The 26472-nt window shown below is 38.6% G+C and overlaps 3 protein-coding genes across 4 annotated transcripts in view; all 3 read right to left on the reverse strand.

Moving 5' to 3' along the window:
- ppfia3 (PTPRF interacting protein alpha 3) overlaps positions 1-4900 on the reverse strand; it is a 54162-nt gene extending 49262 nt beyond the window's left edge. Inside the window, exon 1 of the mRNA XM_065278385.2 lies at positions 4711-4900. The gene's annotated coding sequence lies outside the window, so the exon portion shown is untranslated. The remainder of the gene's footprint in view (positions 1-4710) is intronic.
- A 4515-nt stretch (positions 4901-9415) lies between these two features.
- nucb1 (nucleobindin 1) lies at positions 9416-16359 on the reverse strand. Its single transcript, XM_065278372.1, has 13 exons — positions 16228-16359; positions 15834-15958; positions 15653-15760; positions 15445-15577; positions 15228-15331; positions 14188-14373; positions 14017-14107; positions 13879-13937; positions 13557-13649; positions 12914-13003; positions 12572-12745; positions 10306-10432; positions 9416-10179 (listed from the first exon to the last, which is right to left on the reverse strand). The coding sequence occupies exons 2-13, from the start codon at positions 15951-15953 to the stop codon at positions 10091-10093; spliced, it is 1374 nt and encodes a 457-aa protein (XP_065134444.1). The 5' UTR covers positions 15954-15958; positions 16228-16359; the 3' UTR covers positions 9416-10090.
- Positions 16360-19303: 2944 nt separating this feature from the next.
- ccndx (cyclin Dx) lies at positions 19304-22275 on the reverse strand. Of its 2 annotated transcripts, XM_065279223.2 has the most exons (5): positions 21990-22275; positions 21537-21825; positions 20901-21116; positions 19709-20029; positions 19304-19624 (listed from the first exon to the last, which is right to left on the reverse strand). In XM_065279223.2, exons 1-5 carry the CDS (start codon positions 22142-22144, stop codon positions 19484-19486), a joined length of 1122 nt encoding a protein of 373 aa, XP_065135295.1. In that variant the 5' UTR covers positions 22145-22275; the 3' UTR covers positions 19304-19483. The 2 variants fall into 2 exon arrangements, with proteins under 2 accessions (XP_065135295.1, XP_073670252.1); XM_073814151.1 differs by having other exon boundaries at positions 21537-22126.
- Positions 22276-26472: the final 4197 nt, after the last annotated feature.

Below are 26472 nucleotides of genomic sequence, written 5' to 3' on the forward strand. Positions count from 1 at the left end.
TGCGCTGTTGTAATAGCGCCTAGGCACGGCGGCTTATACGAGTCCCTCTGAAATTTCCTTCCTGAGTGCATCACCGGCCTGGGACGTCCCACGCTGAGACGGCTAGCACAGTGCCTGGCTGCTCTTACTATGTTGCGCGCTCCCCTGCTGTTCCCTCTCTTATGGAGATGGATGAAGCGGCAAAGCCGTGAGTTTTGGACAAGCCCACACGGGCTAGTCACCCCTGCACGCCGTCTCTCTGCCACAATGCAGCCATCTTGTGCTCTACACCTTATAGAGCCCCACGCCCCTTCTCGAGTGGCGCGGTCTCATTCAACGGCACGGAAGAGCAAGCATGCTGTTATAACAGCACCTAGGCACCTCCTCTTTTTCCAATGGGAACACTTCACCCGCCTGGGTCTGAGCCATGCTGTGAGCGCTTGCACGAATACCAAATGCTCACTGTGCTTTGCACTTCCTTCCCTGACATTCCCCTTCTAGCTAAGACGGACTAAACGGTGGAGCCGCGGCAAGTTTTGGTAAAACATTACCTCGTTGTTAGATTTCTCAGAGGCGCTAGGAGGCTGGACCCTCTGTGGGACCTGTCCATAGTCCTGAAAGCTCTGCACGGCCTTCCCTTCAAGCCACTCGAGCAGGTGGACCCGCAATCCCTTTTGTTTAAAACAGCTCTTATTCTCGTGTTGGCACTGGTTATATGGGTTGGTGATCTGCATGCATTCTCTACAGGCACTTCCTGTTTGGAGTTCGGCCCTTAGGCCCTGGGCAGGGTATGTCCCCAAGGTCCATTCAGAGTCCAAGTAGTTTCTCTGCTCGCTCTCTTCTCAGCGGATGACGAGCACTTACTAAACCAGCGAACCGTTCAAATATAAACAAACTGTTCTGCCTCCTTTAGTGATCTTCGCAAATCTGTCATTGGGTATGCCTATCTCTAGGTTATCCCAATGGATCGTTGACACCATTACATTGACATAAACTTCCCTGAATGTCCTGTGCCCACTTGGTATTAGAGCGCACTCTACATGAGGTATGGCTTCCTCTTGGGCATGGTCTAAAGGGGTTTCCATTGCTGACATTTGTGCGGCGGATGGACGGTCCTCGCAGTCCACATTTGTTCGATTTTACAGACAGGATGTTCCTGCCTTGCAAACGCAGGTCCTTTCAGCTAAATAAAAGCGTGGCTGCATTCAGGGTGTGCCTCAGTAGCTCACTCTTCTGCGCTTTGGCCATATATCTCGTGCTTTTACATTTCCGAGTTATGGACTCCCGAGCTCGTGCAACCTCAGTGTCTATTATACAGCAAAGACATTTCATGTTCATTATAAGCATGGCGTGATGGGATAATTTCCCTATATAGTCAGCTCCCTATGCAATGCGAAGTGAACCGCATCAAAAGAGAACGATAAGGTTACTTACGTAACCCAGGTTCCCTGAGATAACGGGAATGAGCATTGCGTAGCTACCCATGTTTTAAAGGCACACAAGGCAAGTCTGAGTATTATTTCTCTACTAGCTCCCCCTAGTGTCTGGGAGTAAATGCGTTCTATATCTAAGACACTACGAGACTGAAGGACACCGGGTCGGATACAGCGAACTTGCAAGTGGGGTATTCTTCATACAGACGGTAGGGGCGGGCGAGAGAGTCTTCATTCGTCATGTAATGAGTCATTTAACCATATACCGACTTAAGAAGATGATTTATTAACATAAAAATGCTGCCTTGTGTCCCTTTAAGGTCATGCAGCGAGTGTTTTTGCCTGCACACTTAAGTCAAAAAAGGTACTGTGTGGGGTTCGTCCCAGACTTATATAGAATGTAGTCCTCACCCATTTCGACGGGCCAAAATGCAATTGGTCCGTGATTTTCACAGACGTTAGCCAATAGGCTTCAATCGTGGAGTAAACAGGAAATCTTCCCATAGCGTCAGCTACTGACGCAATGCGAAGTGAACCGTATCGAAAGAGAACGATAAAGTAACTCACGTAACCCAGGTTTCCTGAGATACCAGGAATGAGCATTGCGTAGCTGTCTGTGTTTTAAGGTCATGCAGCGAGTGTTTTTGCCTGCACACTTAAGTCGAAAAAGGTACTGTGTGGGGTTCGTCCCGGACTTATATAGAACGTAGTCCTCACCCATTTCGACGGGCCAAAATGCAATTGGTCTGTGATTTTCACAGACGTTAGCCAATAAGCTTCAATCGTGGAGAAAACAGGAATTCCTCCCATAGCTGACACACTCGTTCCTGTTATCTCAGGGAACCGAGGTTACTTGAGTAACCTTATCGTTTGCTTTTAATCATTGATTTCAATCTTTGATATAATCTTACCCAATTAAAGGAATAGTCTACTCTTTTGACATATTAAACTATGTTTTTACCTCAACTTAGACGAATTAATACATATCTATCTTTTTTTAATGCGTGCACTGTACAGTGCGTCGTGAATGTGTTAGCATTTAGCCTATCCCCATTCATTCCTATGGTATCAAACAGGGAAGCCACCAAACACTTCAGTGTTTTCCATATTTAAAGACTGTTACATGAGGAGTTATACCAGTAAGTATGGTGCAACAAAATAAAACTTTTTTTGGTACCATAGGAATGAATGGGGCTAGGCTAAATGCTAACATATTCATAACGCGCTGTACAGTGCACGCATTGAAAAAAGATAGGTATGTATTAATTTGTCTAAGTTGAGGTAATAACATAGTTTAATATGGCAAAAGGGTAGACTATTCCTTTAATTAAATATTAAATATATCAAGTTTATATTTTCACAAAATGTTTATACATTATGTAGGATGCTTTAAAAATACAGTAAATCACAAAAAAAGAGTTTAGCTGGGTTTTCACTGACTGGGTCACACAAAACTCATAAGGAGTCAGAAAGGTGGTTTCTTAATAGAATTTAGGTATTTTAAAATCAAGCTTTTATTGATAAACCTGACAAGGTTCTACAACACAAAATACTGAGCTACTCCAAACTGATAAAAAAAATTGATATAAAAATACACAAAATCATCACCACATATCAAGAGTAGAGAGAAAACTGTTATTTCACTATTTAATCTGTTATTGTTACAATTTTGTTAATGCCCCATGCAGACATATAGACGCAGTTTCCCGGCCAGGGCTTATTCTAGTCCTAGACTAAAATGTATGTTTAAGCTACCTTAATTTAAAAACACCTTGTACTGACATATCTTAACATATATCAGTGCCATTGGTTTGCCTCAAGATTTATACCAGTATTGCTTTTTGTAAGGGTATAACTGTAAAAACTTCTTAAATGTCCTAATATAACCAAGGCCTAGTGCTCGGTTAATCTAAACCATGTCCGGGAAACTACCCCATAATTCTTAAAATTTTGTAATTCAAGTTGCCTTGGGACAGATAAGTGGGGCAGTGTCTGTCATGTTGGGTAACAAGCAGCTGTCACATAAAATGTTCATTTTTATTCATTAAAACATATTGCGATCGTGGACACAGGTAAAAGCCGACAACAGGCTTGAGGAGGGAGGATGAAGAGAAAGTTACATGCTAATACTGACAATGAAAGACAGGGTTTTCCACATAACAGTCAGTGATAGATGGTGGCAGACACATTTGGGACCATCAAACTAAAAATAACACTGCAACCAAATAAAAAGCCCATCGGGGTGTCCCCCATACAGAAATCTGGGAATGGCATAAAAAAGCGTAATATTCCAGTGAATGTCGACACAGAGGAATCTGGAGAAATCAATAGAGCTCAGACACAGGCAGTGATTCCCTGAACAGGCCACAAATCGTGCTAAATACTCTGTGTTGAATGTTAACGACGTCGAGGCGAACGGACACAATGTATCAACAAGAAAGCGACATTTCAACGACTGTCATGCAGAACATTGAAATCAACAACAGCCAATTTCATTTGTTTTGTCTCTCGGTCTGTCTGTCTGCCTGTCTGTCCGTCTCCTCCCTCTCTTTCACTGACACACACCTATTTCAAATTGTCTAATATAGACACCCAGAGGGAAAAGGTGAGACGACTTCTCAAATCAGCATCGCGCCTTGTATTATTTAACACATTTGTTTCTCTCATTAGGCTTATAATGGCGATTATGCATGAGGTTTACGGATGCGCATGATATACGGAAATGAAATCCATGGTGTGTAACGATCATGTAGCCGGCCAGTGCTTTTGTGTGTCCGTTGTCGAAACGCAGGATAGCATTTAAAGGGAACCAGTGCGTGTAAATACCAGTCATCGTTTCATTGTGAGTGCATCGGATCAATTGTATTAGTATTCCTTAACATCATCAATCCATTGATTGTAATAATGTGAAAGTCGTAATGAAATAAGCACCGATCAACCAAAATGACGTTTAGTTTCAGTGTGAATTGGATGTATGTGTTGACGTATTCCTCTGCCGTCCGCTCCACCATGATATATGCTCCGTCTCTCTTCTGCAGATACGCGACCGGACATGCCGTCGAAATCAAACGATTGCATTTTAACTACACTAATGAATAACACATCGCGTATTTTATCATACGTTTCTATATTTATTGGCTTGTTATTCCCATCCATCGTTTCGCCTCGCCCCCTCCTCCCAAGTCCTTCCATCCCCCTCCTCATCTCCACAGCTGGCCGATATCACACACACAAACATACATATATAAGAAAATACATGCGATGCTGAAATATGCACGCCGGCTTTACCGCCGCTCACCGTTGTCATCGTCGGGAGTAAACGCTAGACACCGTCATTTCATCCGCGTCGACCCCATCGGAGCGCAGCGCTTTCGGGTGCCGAATTAGCAGTTAAAGCCCAGTTATCAGCCTCCCCCCTTCCCTCTTCCTCACACATGTAACGACGGCACCGAGCGAGCAAACGTTACACCTTACCATAGACAATCCCAGTCTCTCTCTCTCTCCCCCCTCCCATCTCCCTCTCTCTATCGATGTAAAGGTGCTGGCTCTTAAAGAAACACTCGCGCCTGCTTCACCACCACAGGGATCACAAACACGAGCTGTTGCTAGGGCTACTGTAACTACGCGATATCATGTACGGAGGTGACAGAGTGCAGCACCATCCTTTATATACGGGTAAATGTGCTAGTTTCTAATGTGTAAGTTCTTGAACATTTACCGACAAATGTCCAAACGGTCTTTGCTGGGTACCACGGAGAACTTCGGTCCGCTCTGTGTAGGTGTCGCCACATCCACTCCCTCTACAGGTCACAATCGGTACTGGACCCCGCAATTTTGAACCATCAACTTGTTAGATCAATTATCATTTTATCAGTGGTTCATTAAATTATTGTTCAAGTGTGGTATTTGAGATTTTAATGAACTTTTAATAACTGTGTTTTTTTTTGTTAAATAATATTTTTGCTTATTTCATGTTTCAAAAACACCAATAGTCTCAGTCTCCCTTTTAATCACTCCAATGCTAAATATTTAACAATTATCTATCTATCTATTCTATCTGATCACTGAAATGTTTACATACTGAAGGTGGCAATATAAGCCGTCATGCACATCATACACATAATAACCACTGCATCCATGCAAAAAAAAAACCATAAGAAGAAGCTACTCGTATGACGTATGGCAGCGCATGCGGAAAACCAAATTACCCGCGACCCGTCTCGAGCTGAGCATCCTCTTTCTGAGGTGGAGGCCACGGACATGAACGCTACATCCGAGCCAATGAAAAACAGACACCGGTGACTTCTCCACCAATGAGACAGACGACGAGGAGGGCTCCCGCATCGATAAAGGCCAATAAAACGGGGGGAGGACAGGGTGGAGCTATAACAAGTGTCCCGAAAGGGATGACGTAATGTGTTTTTAGAGGATGATGTCATCGTTGTGCACAGGCAGAGCATTTAAAGACACAGCTCTGCTGCTGTACAAATTGCAAAATGCTGTAAGAGCAAAGTGGATGTCAGTTTTCTATCAGTTTGTGTCGAGCAAACCTAAATGATGTTTGATAATGATTTTTTTTACTAAAACTTCTGGTTTGCAGACTTTGCACTTTATAAACCACCACATAAGCAGATTTCACACATCCACTTTGCGGTCTTTACAACACCAACGATCAGATTGTAAATGTGAAACAATGTATGTGTATCGTATGCTAAATGTATCGCACACTACTCTACGGTATTGCACATCTATATGTGACTTACATAGCTTGTAGTAATAGCATCTCTACCCATGCACAGCTCGTCACCATGGCAACAGAGGCAACATGGTGTTTGTCAGAGTGTCTTCAGCATCAGAGTCTTACAAACCAGTGAGCTGTCAGGAAAATAGATAATGGTAGGATGTTGTTAAAAAAGATTGGGGCATAACCAACCCCAGTCCCCAAAGGTTAAGAGGTTAATGTACTGTATATACGGCATTGTCCAAGTTAAGGCCTAGCATTATCAGCATTATGAGAATGTATATTTAAGTCTTGGCCAAAGATAATGTCCTTATTTTAGACTTTATATGACAGAGAGGAGTAAATACTTTTCATGTCACATAAATTGTTCATATGTGGATAACAAGGTATACGAACTGAAAGCCAAGTATGTTCACCACAGATCTAGGTTGCATTGTGAAGTTTGTGAGTTCATAACCCCCTCTACTTTTCATCAAGGGTATTACAATATGCCCCATACACATGCATGCACTCACAAACCAACAAGTGTTGAGTAATAGTGGTTTGTCACTCTGACCTCAAAAGCTAAGACAAGGCCAGGGGAGGGAAGATCAAGAGAAGAGATAGCAAATGTTAAAATGATAGTTGATCAAAGACTGAAAAAAAACCTGAGAGAGACCAGCACAGACAATGTGTCTCAAACGCAGCAAAGCATGCGTACGCACAAATTTGTTGGTAAAATCTGCGTACAGACGTTTTAACTTACAAATCATGATTCAACAAAACCTTTCGTACTAAAATTTATTTTAAACATATGCAAAAACGTAAGAACAACTTAGACCACACGTACGCAATAATCATGAACAAGGAAAAAGAACCCTATAATAGTTGTTATATATCTTATATGTAAAGTAAGTTGTTCTTACGTTTTTGCATACATTTAAAATAAATTTTAGTACGAAAGTTTTTTGTCGAATCATGATTTGTAAGTTAAAACGTCCACATTTTACGAACAAATTTGTGCGTACGCATGCTAAGTGAATGAGACGCAATGTCACATACCTGGTTGTCTTAAGAAGGAATTTGCTGTTTTTCAATTCTTGATTTATGTTCTTCATCCCAAGAACTACATTCATCTTCCTTGAATCCTTTGCTGAAACTTTAGCACAAAAACCCAAAAGATTGTCACACTTTAATTTCACAAAAAGTAGTGCGCTGGTTTTTGCATATATAGATGTTTAAAGGGATAGTTCACCCAAAAATATTGTTCTAAACCTGTATGAGTTTCTTTCTTCTGTTGAACACAAGGTAAGATATTTTCTTGACAGTACCTGTTGACTTTCATAGTAGGAAAAACAAATACCATGGAAGTAAATGGGTAGTGTCAACTGTGTGGTTACGTCATAAATCAAAAGATCTTCTTCTGTATTAAACAATAAAGAAACTTAAACAGGTTTAAAACAACATAATGGGTGAACTATCCCTTTAAAGAGGAACTGTAAAAACACGGCTTATTCAAAGTAAAATTACTGACAGACTCTGCTATGCCTCTTTGTGTATTTTTGTGCTTTACAAAAGCAAGTGCAAGACATAGGATGTGGATACCAGACAGTCAATGCTCCAGAGACACAGCAAAATACCTATAGACTTTATCAGGGTTAGTATCAAAAAGGATCTGAAGCACTATGAAAAGCGGATGAATCAGCAGCAGTCAGCCCACTCCATGATGCAAATGAGTCGAACAGAAGCCCTCTTTCACACTATACAAACCAAACTAAGCACTTGTTTCTTCAGACTCTTCCCACAGAATCTGACTCATCTTTCTTGGCTGTTTATTTAATACCCCTTGTCTTTTACAGTATTCGAGACATTATAAACACATGTGCCAAATGGATAAATATGAATGTTAAATAAAAGGTCAAAATGAAAACCAAATATCCCCTGTATAATTAGCAAAGTTCCACATTTTATCATGAATAATTCACAGCTGTATTATCATATCACTTTGCATCCTTGGGTTGTGAACTTGTGCCACCTGATTTAAATAGACTCTAAACAAAACCCTTTCCTGCTGAAATCAGGTAAACAAATTGCATAGGATCAGATTAAACACAGATAGAGTTTGAAAGGTCCATGGTGATGTTTTACTGTAGGGGCAGTGTTTACCTAGGTTGGTAGTGCTACTACTAACTCTTGAGTGTGATTGAAAGCTGACAGCTGCAGTAGGCGGGGCAATGAGGTCACTGAGGTTAGGGAGTGTCCAACAGATTTGGAATGGAATTTACAGCAACTATTTGGCATGTGGCATACAGAGTGAGCAAACCATGATCAATGCAGATTAGTAAATAGTTAAAACAATACCACTGTCACATCACAGAGTTTACAGACAGGAGAAATTTAGGGTGTTTTAGGGGTGTGGAAAAATGTATTGACTTTTTAAAACAGAAATGTGAAACAGCTGAACTGACATTTGGCCCCAAAAAGAACACTTTGGTTTAGAAACACATGGTTGGAGTCATCATATGGGGTCTTGTAAAAATATATAGATCAAGATTTAAATGGATTGCTGATAACCATTGTTTTACACCAGGGGTCTCTAACCTTTTTGGGAGCAAAATGGATAAAACAATGTGGAGGGCTACTTTTTTGATATAGTCTACTCAAACCATTTTTGTTTTACTTGTTGAATTTATTTTATTGATCATTGTTTAAAATGTTAACATGAATAAAAGAAGCCAAGCTAATATAAAAAATATGTAATAAATAAATAATAAAATTTAGGTTATTACTAGAATGTGTTTTAGCGGGCAACTCACAGACTCTGTGCAGGCTACCTTGTGCCTGCAGGCACCATGTTGGAGACAACTGTTTTACACGCTATGTGCGATTACATCACACAAAGACATTCATCAAACTAAGCAGTGAGCACAAAATTATCGCACAGATGAGGCTTAAGGCTAGTCCTAGACTAAGACAAATATTTGAGGTGTCTCAACTGAAAATAACTTGCACTTACAGATCTTAAAATATGCCATTGATTTGTCTCAAGATACAAACCAGTAACATATTTTTCTAAGGAATGTTTCTAAAAAGATGCTTAAACATCTTAATTTAACTGGCTTTAGCTAAGCTTTGTCTGTGAAGCAATGCCTATAATATCTACTATAACACCATACTTTAAAACATGATTTTTTATAACAACAGAAACTGTTAACCATTTACAGCTTCGCTGTGGATTTTAATATTTAAATTGCGTGATAAAACTCCATATGCAAAAACGATGTAAGTCTTTAAATATATTTATTAAATGAAAGAAATACAATACTGTCATAAAATCATTAAGATTTTATATTACACAAAAAATGAGATTAATTGCACATTGCGGCATCTACACATGTTTGGTTTATGGATCTTTGCTCATCCGTGGGTCTATTAGAAAACCTTACCAAAGAACGTTATGTTGTCTATGAGGTATGTTTACTAAATATAATCGTAACCACAGAAAATAACCATATTATTTCATTTTATCTAGAAAGACAAACTGAGGCCTTTGCGAGCTCCCCGTAACCAAAAAAGCAAACGAAGGCAGTAAACATCAACAATGAAATGCTTTTAGCAGAGAAAAAAACTGACTACCACCACACCAAACCACTCTTTCACTATTCATTTGCAAATTTTCCTAAGAGTAGCATGCTTGTGGTTTAACGGATGCCACAGTATTATGGATATGGGCAGATTAGTTGAAGATGAGGTGAAACACAACATACAGTAAGTGTGCGTGTTTCATGAGTGTATACTGAGCTAACCCTGTTGACTGTGTTGCAACAGGCTGTAATGAGTCTGATCAGGTGTTATGGACATTGAGGATGGGTTTGGGTGTGCATTTTCCATATACATAAAAAAAATCTGAAAATGTCCTTTTATGTTAAAAGCAGGTACTGTAGTAGGTTTGTGTGTGTTAGGAGGTGTGTTGAGGCAGATTCTGTGGTGGCTCAGCTTGTAGGTTATTCTGAACTTCTCCATTCTGATCAACTGGGACTTTTACCACTGAAACAGACAAATCAAGAATTGTTTACGAAGCTAAACCATAAACCCAGAATGCTGTCCAACATCAACTGGTTTGTTAATTCAGATTAACAAAGTCCTGACTCGTGTTCATTCTATTCCTCCTACCTTGACCTTCTTCGTTTGCTAGTTTTTGGATTTCTTGCTGAAAGTTGAGTTCTCCGTTAGGGCCCGGGGGAGGTTGTCTATTGACCTCCTGTTGCTCCTTTTGTTTTTGTGACATCTCCATTACTGCCTGATTAAACAAAATAAAACAAAGCTCTCAGTTCTCTGCAAGCATAATATTAACAAAGTAACAAGTATGTGGTGTCCCCTTGATGTAAATTACTTTATATAACTATGGTCCTAATAATCTCGTGGGGCTTTATTTTGCAATAATAAATTATTCTCGGAATAATGGACCTGAAGTTTAGAAGATTAAGCAGAAAAACACAGCATGCTATAAGAGACAAAAAATAGCTGCAACATCTAATCAAACTTTTTCAGCCCAAGGACCACTTTATCCTCAAATTTTTTTCTGAGGACCACCTAACAGAATCCCACTCTAACACGCCTCCAAAAAACAACAAAAAAGGAAGGATAAGCTAAATATAAGTTTAATATGCAACTGTTTCGAGTCAAAAACGAATTATTTAAACACAAATGCAATGCTATGTTCAGAAATTATTATATGAATTTTATTTCATTTGAAAAAGTAAATGTGAAATGAGTTACAGCTTAATACTTAAAACAAACTGCACATTAAACAAAAAACTGCAACTAAACATACTGTAACAGCCTAGGACCCACTTAATGTCATTCCAAAGAGCCATTAGTTTAAAACTGAGGTGGTGGGTATATGAAGGCTATGGTTGTAACTATGGTAACACTAAAATGCTGAAAAAAATATGTTCCCCTTAATGTCCAAAATCACTGAAATTACAGGGATTTTACACATGAAACAAAAACTAGTACATTACAAAACTAATAGATCCGTGGATTTTAGCTGCTTTCAGTTGATGCTTGATCTTTTATTTTGACTCCTCTTTGGTTTAGCCACCGATCCATTTTTACGTTATTAAAACAGAATGGCAAGAACTGATATCACAGTTTCACAAGTGCATTAAAAATCTACTTAAATAAGTGACAATTTTGTATAAACACTTGCCTAGTTTAGGTCATCTTTTGGCGGACCACTAGGGGGGTTTGGCGGACCACTAGTGGTCCGCAAGCAACACTTTAAGAATTGCTGAAATAGTCGATAATATTTGATAATGACAACAGTGTTTAATAAACATCATTATTGATTAGTTTGGTCTGTGACGTCATTTGCCCACCGTCCCGCTGTAAAAGCGTGAGCTGCGCAGAGGTGTTTCTGTACCACACAGCAAAAGCTCCTTGTTTATACAGCACAGAGCAGTAAAGGGGATCGCACACCTGCTGCGCCGCGCCGTTAAAAAAAAACGAACACATTGTTTTCTATGAGTATACACACACCGGCGCCGCTAGGTGGCGCCTGTCCGCGCCGCCCAGCTGTGACTCAGGAAGTTGCTCAAATCCCTGTCGCGCCACACAGCGCCACTCACATAGTTTAACATTAAATAACATCATATTTGTCACAAATCATTAACGATTAACATTGGCTGCTAACGTATATTTTGCATTTTGAAGAAGACGCTATCTGACGAAGCTCGCGCTATTTAATGTGCACTTCCGGTTTACAATACCTCCGAGTTGTCCTAGACGCGGCGCGGCGCTGAGCTGCGCGACCGGTGTGCGATCCCCTTAAGAGTTAAATAATGACATGAGACAGCACGATGATTGAAAGAACGAGAAGGGCAATGTTTGTTAACAAAAGTTCAATTTCTTTGTTTAATATAAGTGACTCTGTCCTTGTTGGGAGCAGATACGCCAGACTTTATAACCACTCGTGTTGTTGCAATGAGATGATGGACAAGTGACGTCACAGACCAAACTAATCGATAATGACGTTCGTTGAATGCTATTTTCATTATCGAAAATAATCGACTAATCGATTAGTCGTTGCAGCTCTAAATAGCTTAAGCTCACATAACACACAATGTTATGTGCTAATGCTAATCTCATGTCAATCTTGAGTAGCTGAAGAGTAGTATTGCATCCTTCATATCTTTAAAGAGTCGGGTTTTATCAGATTTATAAATGACAGATCAGCTGTACCGCTACTTTCAGAAAAAAGCGGAGCTCCTGGAGGCGTACCGTGGGCAGAGCGAGTCACAAGCACCCAACACACAGAAAACATTATCCCACTGTCTACAGATAACTTAACTTATAACCTATTTTATAGTTTTGCGATATTTGACCATCTTAATCAAGTATTCCAGAAAGGCACGTAATCAATATTAATCTTCTTTACCTGTTGATATTCTCTTTTTTGGGCCTCCAGAGCTTTGCTTCTCTCAATAAGGAGTTCCTGTTCCTGTCTTAATTTCTCTGCCCTTCTGCCAAGCTCCACCTCCTTATCACGAAGTTCAACCTCAAAGCGCTGTAGTTCCTCCTCTGTATATACTGGCTTTGTGTCATCCAGTGTCTTAAATTAAAAAAAAACCACTGCTCATTGAACATTTCCACAAACACAACATAATACATGCATTAATTTACAGTCATCCACTTCTTCTCAGACATTTACAGCTATTGATATTACAGTATAAGTCCTCTCACATCAGTGGCCGGACATACATTTATGTGTGGCTCTCACCTGCCATTCATTTGCGTTGTTAAACTCTTTCTTCTCTGTTGATTTGAGGAATTCCTCCAGACTGACCAACCTATCATGATTAAGATCCACCTGCAGTGTTGGAAAGCAGCAAGAAGAAACAATATATAGGAACTAAAGTAACAAAAGGAAAAGACAAATGTGATCCTGTCTGTGTAATCCAGGATAAAGTCTCATAGTCATAGTCCAATAATGAGATTAGGAGCACCAAAAAAGACAAAAATAAGTAATTTTTTATTGAGGAAAATTATAGATATTAAAATATAGTAGTTGTAGGGTTATATTACTTACAGTAATAATTTCAAATATTGAAATAATTAATCTTTGGTATTGCCTTAATCAGTCAATATTAAAGTTATCAAGGTTAAACTTTTACAGAATGTAGGATTCTTTTTTGGTAGAAAACAAACCACAACAAATTACTTTAACTGGGTTTTCACTTTCACAGAGTGGATCACAATTGTGCAATGAATATATATTTAAATGAGACATGAGAATGGCCTTTTTATGAACGAAGACAAGGTCTACACACACATTATGTGCTACAAACATTATCACAAATTGAAGAAAAGTGGAAGAAAAGACAGACAAAAAAGCAAAGAAAGATGATAAGCAAAGGTTTTACGTTTTTCATGACATGTTCCCGCATCCTCAGCCTCTCCTCCTCCATCTCCATCATGTCATCTTCTTCATTCTTTGGATCATAGACCTTCTCCAGCTAGGATGGCATAAACACATATGTAGGTGGGCCAAAAAACATAATTTTGGAGCGGGTTAGTTGTGACTCTGTATCACTCTAGCTCTCATGAATTCCTGGTGTTGTACTCAGGACAGCCACTAGAGGCTTAAATAGTTTTAACTGCTGACTCAGTTAAAGCAGACAAAAGACCTCCATCACTGTCAAACACAGACTGCCATGGTTTATTAGACTCAAATATCCACTTTACCTCTTTTGTGAAAAGGGCCTCCAGCTCTTGCTCATCCAACAAACCATCACCATTTGTGTCTAAGTAAGAAAACACCTAATAAATTAAATCTGTCAGCAGAAGGGCTCGTTATGGACTTTCTGAAAAATAAAAACTGACCATGAAGCTTAAAGAAAGTCTTGGGATTAAACTCCTGCGGATCCAAACCATCTGTCTCTTCCCAAACCTCACGCAATTGATTCACACTACCCTGAAAAGAGAAAGGGACCAACATGATTCACGTATACCAAATCTGAGACCAAGTAGAGATCCTAAACATCTCTCTCTCACCGGAGCATTAACTTTGGGATGTTGTTTGTGTTTTTCTTTCAGTTCTGCAATCCTTCTCTCCTCCTTTTCTCTCTTCTCCTGGTCCAAACTTTTCAGGTACTCCCTCCTCTCGTGCTCCTTCAACATCTCGTATCGCTTAAACTCCTCGTGGCGCTCCGCATCATAATTCTCGAGATCTTTAGTGGCCTGAAAAACAACAACATTAACAAAAACTGTATTTTATTTGTTCTACAACCTTAGAAATGTGTACAAATAACAAAAGAATGACCACAGCACATGGTCTAGTTTACCACTGAGTTTACAATTTGTACAATTCAATGTATTGCAGTTTCTAGAAGAGGTAAAAAATTATTTTCCGGACTATAAATCACACTTTTTTTCCTAGTTTGGCTGGTCCTGCGACTTATAGTCAGATGCGACTTATACGTCAAAATTCATTCATACTGACTAACAAGAACCAAGAGAACACATTACCGTCTACAGCCATGAGAGTCCGCTATATGCTGCTACTGTATTCATGTAATTTAATGCATTCAGTGATGTGGAATGAGTTTGGCAGCTTGGTGAACTTGATTAAACTTGTTATGTTAATTTAGCCTATTTAGCCTCCCAGGTATGTTCTGTATGCTATTGTGTAAGCTGAATAACAAAATTATGTTATCATAAACGGACACCTATTCAGCCTGCTGTTCTATGTGCTATTGTTTAGTTGAATAACTTGCCTTTCCAGATTAAATGTCTGTTCTTGGGCTTAGATTTTGTGTAATAATTTCTAAATAAATACGACTTATGGTCCAGTGCGACTTATATGTGTTTTTTCCTCTTCATGACGCATTTCTAACTGATGCAACTTATACTCCAGAGCAACTTATAGTCTGGAAAATATGGTAACTTTCAAGCCTAGGGTTAAGTTTGGTCTCTAACTTGATGCAAAAACTGCAGACAAGTATGCTGGACGCCAGTGGTCGAGTGCCACCAGCAAAAGGTGTTGTCTACATATGGTTTATTATATAATCTGCTATGTTATGAATGATTGTTACCGTGACAATAAGCAGCTCCAAGTCCTTTGCCTCGAAGGTGTTCTGGTTGTGAGGATCCAGGTGTTCAAACTGCCTCAACAAGGAGGCGTGATCCATCTGAACACCTGCAATCACAGTAAAACATTTGGGTGAACCGAAGCATGAGTCACATCAACAGATTTTCTTGCTCATCACTGCCACATGAGTTATAGAGACAGAGGAGAAACAAGCATCTCACTCTGTGCGTTGGTGCTGTCCAATTTTGCCTTCAGCAGCATCCTGAGACGTGACACCTCTTGTCTCTTCAGCTCATCCAGTCGAGTCCTCACGTGGTGGCCGACCAAATCCAACTCCTTGCTGAGACGTCCATTCTAAGAGACGATATGTTTCTAGTAAGTGTTAAAAACAAAGGTGACATCATAAAGTGCTAAGAAAGCGCAGTTTACCTTGATGTCGTCTGTGTTTGCCGTCTGGAGCTTTTCTCTAAAGTGAGGGTCTGTTTCCAACACTTCAATCACCTCCCTTAAGTAGCGGTCATAGTACAGACCAGTATCCTATAAAATACAAACAGGTCAGATGTATAGAACAAAACAACAGCTTTAGCTTCGAGGCATGAACAAGTCTTACAGCATTCTCCTCAAGCTTCTCTTCCTGAGGCGGCTCGGCGTTGCGTTCTATTGGCACTGTCCACACCACCAGAGTGACAGAGAGAAGCAGCAGCCCTTTAAACACCGCTGTCATCCTCATATACGCTGTCATTGCAAACAAATAAGAAACCTTTCACGTTTATCCACATTCAATGTAACAGCGAGAACTGTCTATGTACAACGTCAGGTTATGACATGCACCACCACTGATCTGGACGAGACAGAGCAGACGAAAACACTGAAAGTTGCTCGCGGAACAGGATACAGATCACGTTTCATAACAGATGTTAAAACAAACACAGGCTTTTACAGCTACTTATAGTGTCGTTAGAAGTGTTGTTTCTGTGCATCAGATCAATAACCAATTATCTTACCTTTGTCTTCTTTCAGCGTCAATGTCAGGGAAAATAACAGTGACTAGAAAATATTCTGCTGTCTCACAAACAGAGCGGCCACCAGTTGTGACGTCATTTGAACGCGACTGTTTTTCAGCAAACGTGAAATTTTGCAACACGTTAATTTACTCGATGTTTGGTATGATGACATTCATAATTCACAGAAAACATCGATAACTTTTTAAATATCGTTTTTAGAGATTGGTTACAATTATAAGAATTTGGTTACATTCAGCGATTATCCTGCTAAACATAAAAAAACAATCGGAGAAATTATTAATCGAATGGTTATAATGGAAAATATTGAATTTAATGTAAAATATAAAATGGATTTTTATTTATTTTTTACTTTTGGAAATGTTCCTTGGAAATGTTAGGCAATAGCACTTTCACAAGCCACCAAATATAACCGTAGGCTATGTTGCGTAGATCTGGCCAAGACAAATGAAGTCTGCAATAAAAGAACAATAGTCGTCTTCCTTGTAAGCAAATTTACACGCCTATGTATTGATTATATATTTATAATTATATATCTTTATGTGTGTATAATTATATATCTGTATCGTTTAGCCAACTAGCATCATCGTAACATTAAAATAAGTAATTAACACATTTTATCTCGGAGGTCGACAATTTCCAATATATATATATATATATACAAGGGCGTAGGAACCGGGGGGGACGGGGGGGACGTGTCCCCTCCAATATTGGAGACAGTTTCATTTGTCCCCCCCAAAAATTATTTGAAAAATATTTGATTTTAAAATCTTTAACTGCTTTTAACTTTAATCTGCTTTTATTTTGAAAGCGCAACACAGCGTCTTTTCACCGGCCCGCCCCACCCCCTAAACGGCTAGTGGGGTCTGAAGCTGGCGACAGGTCGTCTGAGGTTAATATGAAGAGACAGCAACAGTTCAGTTTAAATGATTTCTTTCTACTGGGGAAGAAAATAAAGAAAGGAAATGTTAGTTGGTATAAATTTTGTCCAGGAGGATAATTATATTTTATGTCTAACGTAAGCCATGGAGTTCTTCGTCATTTGCAAAATTTTTAAATTCACTTTTCATAAAGACGACGTGTATTCCCCTTGCTAAGCGGGATTTGATCAAAGCCTGGAGTGGAGCGAAAGCATGTTCTTCTCTTCAGTGTGTGCTGCTGATCACGGCACATGATAATGATCACCGACACCTGTCATCCAATAACAGACCCCGTCCCGTCGAGTGTACATTACAGGGGTGATATACGATTTCATATTTTCTTTTTATAAAGTGGGTAGTTTACTGTAGCTGTTTCGCCTCAATCTGAAATGCCCCAAAAGCTTTTCCAACTTTGCTTGGACATTCTCGTGCGTGAGTCACAGCCTGTACGTGTGTTTTAAATAGCAAAATCTATGTAAGATGTTTTTTTAGTTTGTCACAAAAATTAACATGAAGGGGATAACGTTTTTTTAACCCTTAGTGCAGGAGTCACAAGTTTGTTTTAGACATATAGTAAAGGGAATGGTTCAATTAAAGGACTGTGTTAAAAGTAAAGCTGTAAATTAACAAACTATTAATAAACCTACCATATGTTGTAGGCATAAAAGTTATAAATTAGGAGATTAACTATCATTTTGACAAATGGCTTAAAACAATACAATGTATATTCACACAAAACCATACTTGCACTGCTGCTGTAGCCCACCTTTGGTCCTGTATTTTATAGTGACAGTTGGCAACTCTATATATGCCACATGAGACTTCAATATTGCATTAATAGCAAAAAAGTGGTAGCTTACTATTAATCAGAAGAAAATAAAATATAAACATGCACTGAAAGTGTATTTACTGAAGTAAATACTGAAGTATATTTCAGAGATTAAAAATGGCATTTAAAATATGCAAACTGACAATTTTAAAGCAGTTTAAAACATCTCTCCTTAAAATGCTATTGGTCTCACCTATTTACATAAAGTGTCAGTTCACAAGACTTTTTTAAGATGTCAAATCTTTTGTGTCACAGAGAACATATGTGAAGTTCTAGCTCAAAATACCATATAGATAATTTATCATGTTAAAATTGCCACGTTGTGATTTTTTTTTTTCACTTTAACCCATGCCTTAGACTTGTTGATATTAAGCTGATGTTGTGATTCAACATCTAACTAGTAACGCTACACTCTTGCTAGGTAAACGTTGTTACTATTAACCTACTAGCCAACAAAGGCTGGCGAAAATATGGCAGACTTTCCAGTAATGTAATGGAGAAAAGCGATTTGACACTAAAAACAGTATTTAGGATGATGATTGTAAAAGAACATGATGAGTTAGTCTGTCTGTGTGTTTTTTGCTTGTTCATGACATTCCCATCAGAATTTTTCTATACCTTGTCCATTTCCACTACTTTCATATTAGAGATCAGATGAAGTTCAGCTGGAAACTAACAGTGGTGACACTGGTGAGAGTAATGCAGGGAGAGCTAGCACTGAGCTCCAGGTAGGTGTTATATGAAGGGTGAGGTGATTTTAGATTGTTGATCATGAAAGGAAAGTTTGAACATGATTAGAAGTGAACACGTTAATTATATCATTTTAGTAGAATAAAGTATGTCGGTGAATGTTTTGCAGTGTATGACATATTTCTGTTCAAATAATTAACGGATCTGTCAGGTTTCCGATATGTGTCCCCCCCAATGTTAAACTCATTCCTACGCCCCTGTATATATATATATATATATATATATATATATATATATTTGCACTTGTCGTTAGTTATTTAAATGTCAAAATGTTTTTTATTTTATTCATATTGTGTAAGAAGTTAGGCTTTAATAGAACCAAAATGCTGACAAAACATAGAAACTTTATTTCAATTATTTTAAAAAATAGATTTTCATTTTTCCAACACTTTGATTACAAACAGTGTGACACTGGCAAACACAATAAATTAAACATAAACAAATTGCACACAATAAATAATATTATAATAAATTGACTATTAAAATGTAATTAAAATGTAACACATAAGGTTAACCTGAAATACATTTTAAAAAAATCACAATTACAGTAATGGTAAAATAAGTAATAAATAAGTAAATCTCAATCCCTCAAACAAATAAATAAAAATAAATTAGAACACTTCAAAAGTTACTTACGACGACACAAATGTCACATTGTTCAATTCAGTTTGACTGATAAATAAAATGCAGGCTCCAGAAAAACAGTCATAATAAATATTACTCATAAGTTAACCCTGTTTTAAAAGTCTATTTCTCTTAGGTCAGTGGGAGTGCTGGCTCTTTCATCTTCAATATCATCATCTTTTCCTTCCTGAGCGCCATTTCTCAGCCTCTCTCTGAGAGCTCCCTCTATCAGCTCAGTGCAGCACTGTAACACGGCCTGTAAATGAGCACAAATGTCAATTAACACACTGTCCCAACCAAACACATACAGCAGACGCATACAGGCACACACATCACTTACCACATCAGTCTGACAGAGCGTGGCCAGTGCAGAGGTCATAACACTCAGTTCCAGTGCAGTCTTGATCCTTAACCCCCGAAGGGCAGAGTTCAGTGCTGCTGCCGCTACCAGAGACGGAGGTGTTCCCAGAAAACGAGAGTCACACACACACATGGCAACAAGTGTGTCGCTGTGGCGTCGCAGGGTTGTGAGAAAATCTCCTGTATGTGTGGCGCCATCCTTGAGCTCCCCGAGAATGACAAGGAAGTGTGGGAGAAAGTCATGAGGAGTCACGGCTGCCACATCCCATCGCAGGGTGGCCAGGACAACACGCTCCATTTCCTGTCATATAAAGCACGTTTATTATACAGTACAGTTTATACAGTTATAGTGATCATATATAATTGTTTCTCAGTCTCTTTAATTGACTACATCCAGAAAATACAGGAAATATGTATATAGTATTAAAAACTGTATCAAAATGTAAACTGATGTGTCAAGTTTTTAGGGTAAACTTCCCTTCCACTTGAGCATGTAGCAGGAAACTGCAGGATCTCTTAAACCTAAATGAAATTAAATCCTAATTTCTAAGTTTAAAGAAATGAGTCTTTTAACTTCTTTCTGCTCAAAAAAGCTCAAGATGTGTTTAGTGCCAAGAGAGGTCTCACTAAACACAGACGATGCATTTAGTAGACATTTAGTCCTGAAAATTATTTTTTTTCTGTACATATTTCCTGTATTTTCTGTTTGTATCTTAATAAAATAGATTGAAAAATAAATATGGATGGACATTAAAACTTCTAAAACAACAAGCCTGGTGGTGGTGGCCTAAGACTTTTGCACAGTACTGTATATATTTACATGTATAATATAATACTTATTGATTGGTCAGTCGAAACAATACAATATCTGCTAAACTGATAACACACCACTCATCTGGGTACTGTGAGTCATCATGATCGGTAATACATATGTTTAATGTATCACTCCTCTCTCTTTTCTTAATCTGTTTCAAATGAACTAATAAAATATTTCAAATCTGATTTTATATATTTTGTGTCTAGTCTTTTATTCGTTTAGCAAGACATGTAATAAGTGAGATAGTCACAAAATAAAGCCTAGGGTGATCAAGACTCTGTAGCAAATGGAATAACAACTTTATGTATATATATATATTATAATGCAATGTAATAAAATAAAACAAAATGCTCACCCGAAGGCTGGATGACATAAAGTCGTACTCAGCTGCCGCACACAGTGTATCTGCACTAACTGTGTCACATTCTGTAAGTTTGGAGGCCACCAGGATACAAGCTGCAGCCAGACAGGTTGGCGAGACGGGCAGGGATAGAGTGGCAGACAGATATCGATCCAACAGAGAGACGGCCAGAGGGAATACAGATTCATCACAATCACATTCACAGCACACCTACAAAAACACAGAAGGGGAAGGTTTAAACAGCACATAAACCTCAAAGTCCTAACTAACACGTCAAGAAGTGTCTAAAGACATTTGGATAGAGAGCTTTGTCCTTATAAGAGCTGTTAGTATCCATCATCAAAACCTGATGTTATGCGAAAGACAAGAGTCAAATTGACAAAGATGCAGCTTTACATCGCAGGTAATAAGTCAGTGAATAATAAACCCATAGCCACATAAAATCCCAAATGAGATCTCAGTTGCTCAATGCCAAACAAAAGAGATAAAAAGTGTTTTGCTTCTCACGTTTTTCTATTCTCTCACCTGTATCCTTTAAAGTTTCAGAAAAGCCAGAGATTGTAACACAGCAGTTTAATCGTTATCCGTAATACCTTTTAAACAATTTTAGTTACAAAATTCCAAATCTACCTCCATGGTCCACTTGGCTAGCTCCTCTCTCCGGTGAGGTTCTCTCTGGATGAGCGAGGTATAGAGTGGAGAGGGCAGATACCTTCCCTCTGACTGCAGAAGTCTCTGTATGACCCTCAATCCAGAGGCACTTGGGTCCCATGGGGCTCTGACTGAAGACTCCCGACCCTGAGTCTTGTCCTGGACCTCTTCTTCTTCACACCACAGAGACACAGACATCACTCCCACCGGCAGTTGTGATCCAATAGCCGAGACGTTTAAAGTGTGTGAGAAGTGTTTTCTCACTCCCCTGAAAATAAAACACTTGCTTAAAATGTAAAAGTGTACTGTACTAAAACGTAAGCGCAAACAAGTGCCAGTTTCTCCTTAAAGTGCTCGTGTTTACTTGTGTGAATGCGTGCTGGTAAGTGTCTCTGTGTGTGTGTTTCTCTGTTGTTCCCGTGTTGTTCTTACCCGTCTTCTCTCCTGTTCCCTCTTATATACGTCCTCGAGGAGAAAGAGTGACTGGTGACGAAGAAAGTGAGAAAGTGGAAGAATAATAGAGGGGTGTGTAAAATGAGTAGAGAGTAAAAAAATAAAAGACAATGCTGGCTGAGCAACAATGGCATCAACAGGTGGAGAGAGAGAGAGAGAGAGAGAGAGAGGGAGAGGGAGGGGAAAGAGAGGGAGTTGCCAAGGGGGACAGAGCAACAGCTTGTCACCGTCACTGAGCGAAGAAAAACAGAGCGAGAGCGACAGAGAGAGGAGAGAAAAAGGTCATCTCCAAGCTGGGACAATGGGAATGAATAACAAAACGATTGGGAAGTTGGGTATCAGAAAAACAGTTAGTGGGATCTGTACACATTCATGTTTTAAATTACATTACAAAGACAATGTAAGTGGTGCTTGCCTGTAATAAATTATTATTTGTCTTATACTTAACGTAAGTTTTTTTTTATTCCAACCCTACCTTTAAGCAAGAATAACAGTGGCGCTTGTTAACAATTTAACATATGCAGCAAAACACTTTGAAAACTTGAAGCTGTTTTTTACAGTCATTGTTTTTTAAAAGATTGAAAGACCTTTTCTAGAATACGTAATGACGCTTCAAAACCTCACATCTGCGAACAGTGATGCTGAGCACCTGATTTTTGTGGTCATGCATGACATCAGGTTCAGAGCAGAGCAGATGGAAAAGCTTTTTGAAATCTGACACAGGAGTGCGAGACAGAGACTGAGACGGAGGAGTTAAACTGGAGTGTGCTGCTTTTGTTTTCGTCGCAACGAAGTCACACTTACTCACGTGCCACCTAATATCCCATCAACACCCCTCCAGATTTTAGGTGGAATCTCATTGTCAATCTCACTCACATATTCAGCCCCTCCCTGGCCCTGTGGCAATATGGTGTCCCGTTTAAAGAGCGGTGAGTCCTCTTGGGAGGGCTGGGCGAGGTATGTGCAACAGACAGTGGAGCCGGGCAGGTCAATGAGGCGTATTGTCTCTCTTTACAAATCACTGTCAGACACCAGTGCCTGGCCTTCTGCTCCCACTCACATACACTTGCATTCACACACTCCACACTGAACGCTCATCACAGTCACAGGAGGACAAAACATTCGAAATATTAGAAGATCAGAGCAAGATCAGAGCCATTTTTTTGTCATACAGATTTTATTCTGCCTATACAGTATACATTTCAAGGTTTTTTTATAGCACTTTTCACAATTTTGTATTATTACAAAGCAGTTGTACGGTAAATACGCCTAGTTATGAACATAGAATGGTATTTTTTCATAAGATGTAGGCCAGTGGGTCCCAAACTTTTTCAGCGTGTGGCCCCCCTTGTGTAGGGTGCATTTCTTCGCGGCCCCCCAAAGAAAATTTGTGACAAAAAAACTGTTCTAAAACTCAACATTTTAATAAAAAAACCATAAAATTATACAAAAAAGTAGTGCTTTTGGTTAGTAGCCTTATTTTTTTAGGATTAATAACACAGAATTCGTGATAAATTTATGTATTTCATAAAATGTCATAAAACTGGGGCCCCCTGGCACCATCCAGCAGCCCCCCAGTTTGAAAACCACTGATGTGGGCTATATTAGTGAAAAGAGCTGACTAAATATAAGGACATTAACTATCAATATATTTATAAATAATTAATGATTATCAATTAATAATTATCCCAGATTTTTACTATATTGACATTTTTATGGTTTTGTGGTTCTTTTTACTTTAAAAGCTGTAAAAAACTTTTTTCGTGTTTTTTCAAAGTGTTAAAAAATGCTTCTCATAAAACTCTTTTGAAGAAAGAAATAAACACATTTATGGAACACACTGTAAAAATAGTGGTAACAATATTACACATAATATTTTGGGTACTTTTTATTTTTTATAAAAATTCCTTAAATTGTTAAATTAGGTACCTACCTACGCCATAAAAACATCATGCAAAATCTACTAAATAGATTGCAACATATTTATTATATCACAGTGTGATGATCAAGTAAGAAGAGGCTGTCTCAGTACTTGTATTACCTCGTAACCCAGATATTGTCTTTACTTAAACGATGAAGTAAACATCACTTAATTTTTTGTGTTTTGGACCAAATATTTAAAAAGTATAGTTAATTTAACTTTTAAGCGTACAAAATTCATTAAACTTAAACATTCAAGTTAACTGAACTTTAAATGATTAGTTCATGTTGTGAGGAATACTACCCATAATCCTCTGTGCCTGAATATTTTGATTATTTTCGGCTTTTTTACAGAATAAAAACTGATAAAAACTTTAAATATTTGTAAATAAAATGTCATGTAGCATTTATATTATTGATTATTGATGTTGTTTTATTGTAAATTATAGTTCTCTGTTCAGGTGATCAGTGTTTCTGTACATGAACCCTGTTCAGAAAAAAAAATCAACTTATACGGGCTTACAGGGCAGTTATTGCGAAAATTAACAAACATCAGTCAAAACACAAACACCAATGGTAACCACAAAACTTAAAAAAGAAACAGAAATAAATAAATGCACATTAAAAAAGTCTTTCTGTTAGTGAAAAACACATATAATAAGTGTTTATTTAATTTCAAAATTTTAACAAAAATTTTGTTAAAAAAACAAGAATTCAAATGTTTAACTATATTTTACTCATTTTATTCTATGACATCTCATAAGGCACATAATATTTTTTTTTAAGTGCACATTGCGGGTCTATACAGCTATAGCCTACAGGACAGCCATCCTCAGGTATGTTATTTGGTATAAGAATTTGATTACATATCTCTGGCTTTTGAGATCCTGGTAAATTATGGTAAATCTGAGCGTATTACAGAGAATCATGGTTGTCAAATTCTTTTGAGACATTGTTGTGGCCATTGTTGAGGTCTTATCTGAACTGAAGACTTAATCAAAGGTCTTTATTTGCATTGAATCGTATTCTCTTGCTGCACACTGCATTGCTGGGTTATTTTTGACCCATAATGGGTAAATATTGGACAGAACACACAGCTGGGTTAAGAATGACCCCATGCTGGGTTAAAAATTACACTCTCAGAAATAAAGGTACGAAACTGTACCTTTTCTGTCACTGGGGCTGTACCCTTTCAAAAAGTACAGCTTTGCACCTAAGGATTTCATTTTATTACCTCAGAAATACATTCTGGGACCAAAGAGAGCTTATTAGTACCTCAAAAATACATATTAGTATCTCAAAGGTACATATTGGTCCTAAATATTTAGACATCTGTACCTAATGATCCATACAATTACCTTCTTAAAGGGTGCTGCCCCACTGACAGCTAGGGTACATATTTTGACTTTTTTCTAACAATGTAGGTCCTTAAGGTACGGTAATCTACCCAAAATTGTATTCTGTTTTGTATTCCGGTAAAGGTATCAAACGGAAACTTAGGGTACAGCCCCAGTGACAGAAAAGGTACAGTTTTGTACCTTTTTTTCTGACAGTGTACCCAATATCCAGTTGGGTTAAAACAACCCAGCATTGGGTCAGTTTCACCTATTTTTAGAGTGTGTGTAGTTGAAATAAAGATAAAGATGAAAGAAAGGCAGAGACATTTATCCAAAACAACCTTTAGTGTATTTCAGGTATAGGTTTTATCAGTATGTGTCTGTGTCACAACCTTTTGGACTGCTAATGCAATGCCCTGCCTGATGAGTTACAAACGTCATTCTTTTGATGCAAATTTCATTTTGTGATTTTTCTTTCCTATGGTGATCAAGCTTATCATTCCAGACAACAAGCCAAACCTCACATGTGAAACATGTTCTATTTTTTCCCCATTTTAAGTGAAAAAGAAAACTTGCTGTATAAAGAGGAGAATGCTTGAAAATGTCAGATCAATGCATATCAGCAAAAGAGGCTCAATCACAGATCAATAAACATCCAAAATCAGATGAAGTTCTCAAATGCACAAAGACTGACTTCACTCAGATCCTACAAAGCTGTTCAAACAGTGTTATCCGCTGAAAACTAACTAGAGCTTAACTCAAAGCAGATTGAGTTTGAATGAGGCACTTAGACTTTTTTCTCTCCTTCAGTAAAGCAAGGTCATGCTGGTCACGAAAGGGACAAGATGAGTCTCAGGAGTGCAAGTGTGTGTTTGTGTACGAGACAAAGAGGGTGACAGATCGCAGGGCTGTTTAAGTGCCGTGCTAAATTCATACGCTGCAGCTGTATTCAAGAAACACAGTGGGAAAATATAAAAGAGGCCGAGTGAGAAACTGAGAGAGAGAAAAGAGGAGGACCGACAGCAGAAAGAGCAGCGAGAGGACCAGTGAGAGGGAGGCGTGGTTCTCCACCCCTCATTTTCCACCTCATTTGGTAGGACAGTGGGGAACAGTGACCCCGTTTACCCTGATCTTTTAACCCCAGTCAGACACCTGCTGATGGAGTGTGTGAATGTGTTTGTTTGTGTGAGGGCTGCACTGGTGCA

Source organism: Paramisgurnus dabryanus, chromosome 3 (assembly GCF_030506205.2).
Source record: "Paramisgurnus dabryanus chromosome 3, PD_genome_1.1, whole genome shotgun sequence".
In the NCBI taxonomy this organism is placed as follows: domain Eukaryota; kingdom Metazoa; phylum Chordata; class Actinopteri; order Cypriniformes; family Cobitidae; genus Paramisgurnus; species Paramisgurnus dabryanus.

Coding starts and splice junctions, on each gene's coding strand:
- nucb1 (XM_065278372.1), bottom strand. CDS start 15,953: ATGAGGATGACAGCGGTGTTTAAAGGGCTGCTGCTTCTCTCTGTCACT. Junction 15,761..15,833: donor AGAAGCTTGAGGAGAATGCT/GTAAGACTTGTT, acceptor TGTATTTTATAG/GATACTGGTCTGTACTATGA. Junction 15,578..15,652: donor CAAACACAGACGACATCAAG/GTAAACTGCGCT, acceptor ATCGTCTCTTAG/AATGGACGTCTCAGCAAGGA.
- ccndx (XM_065279223.2), bottom strand. CDS start 22,144: ATGCCATTGTTGCTCAGCCAGCATTGTCTTTTATTTTTTTACTCTCTA. Junction 21,826..21,989: donor GGGAACAGGAGAGAAGACGG/GTAAGAACAACA, acceptor TTTTATTTTCAG/GGGAGTGAGAAAACACTTCT. Junction 20,030..20,900: donor TTATGTCATCCAGCCTTCGG/GTGAGCATTTTG, acceptor TTTATATGACAG/GAAATGGAGCGTGTTGTCCT.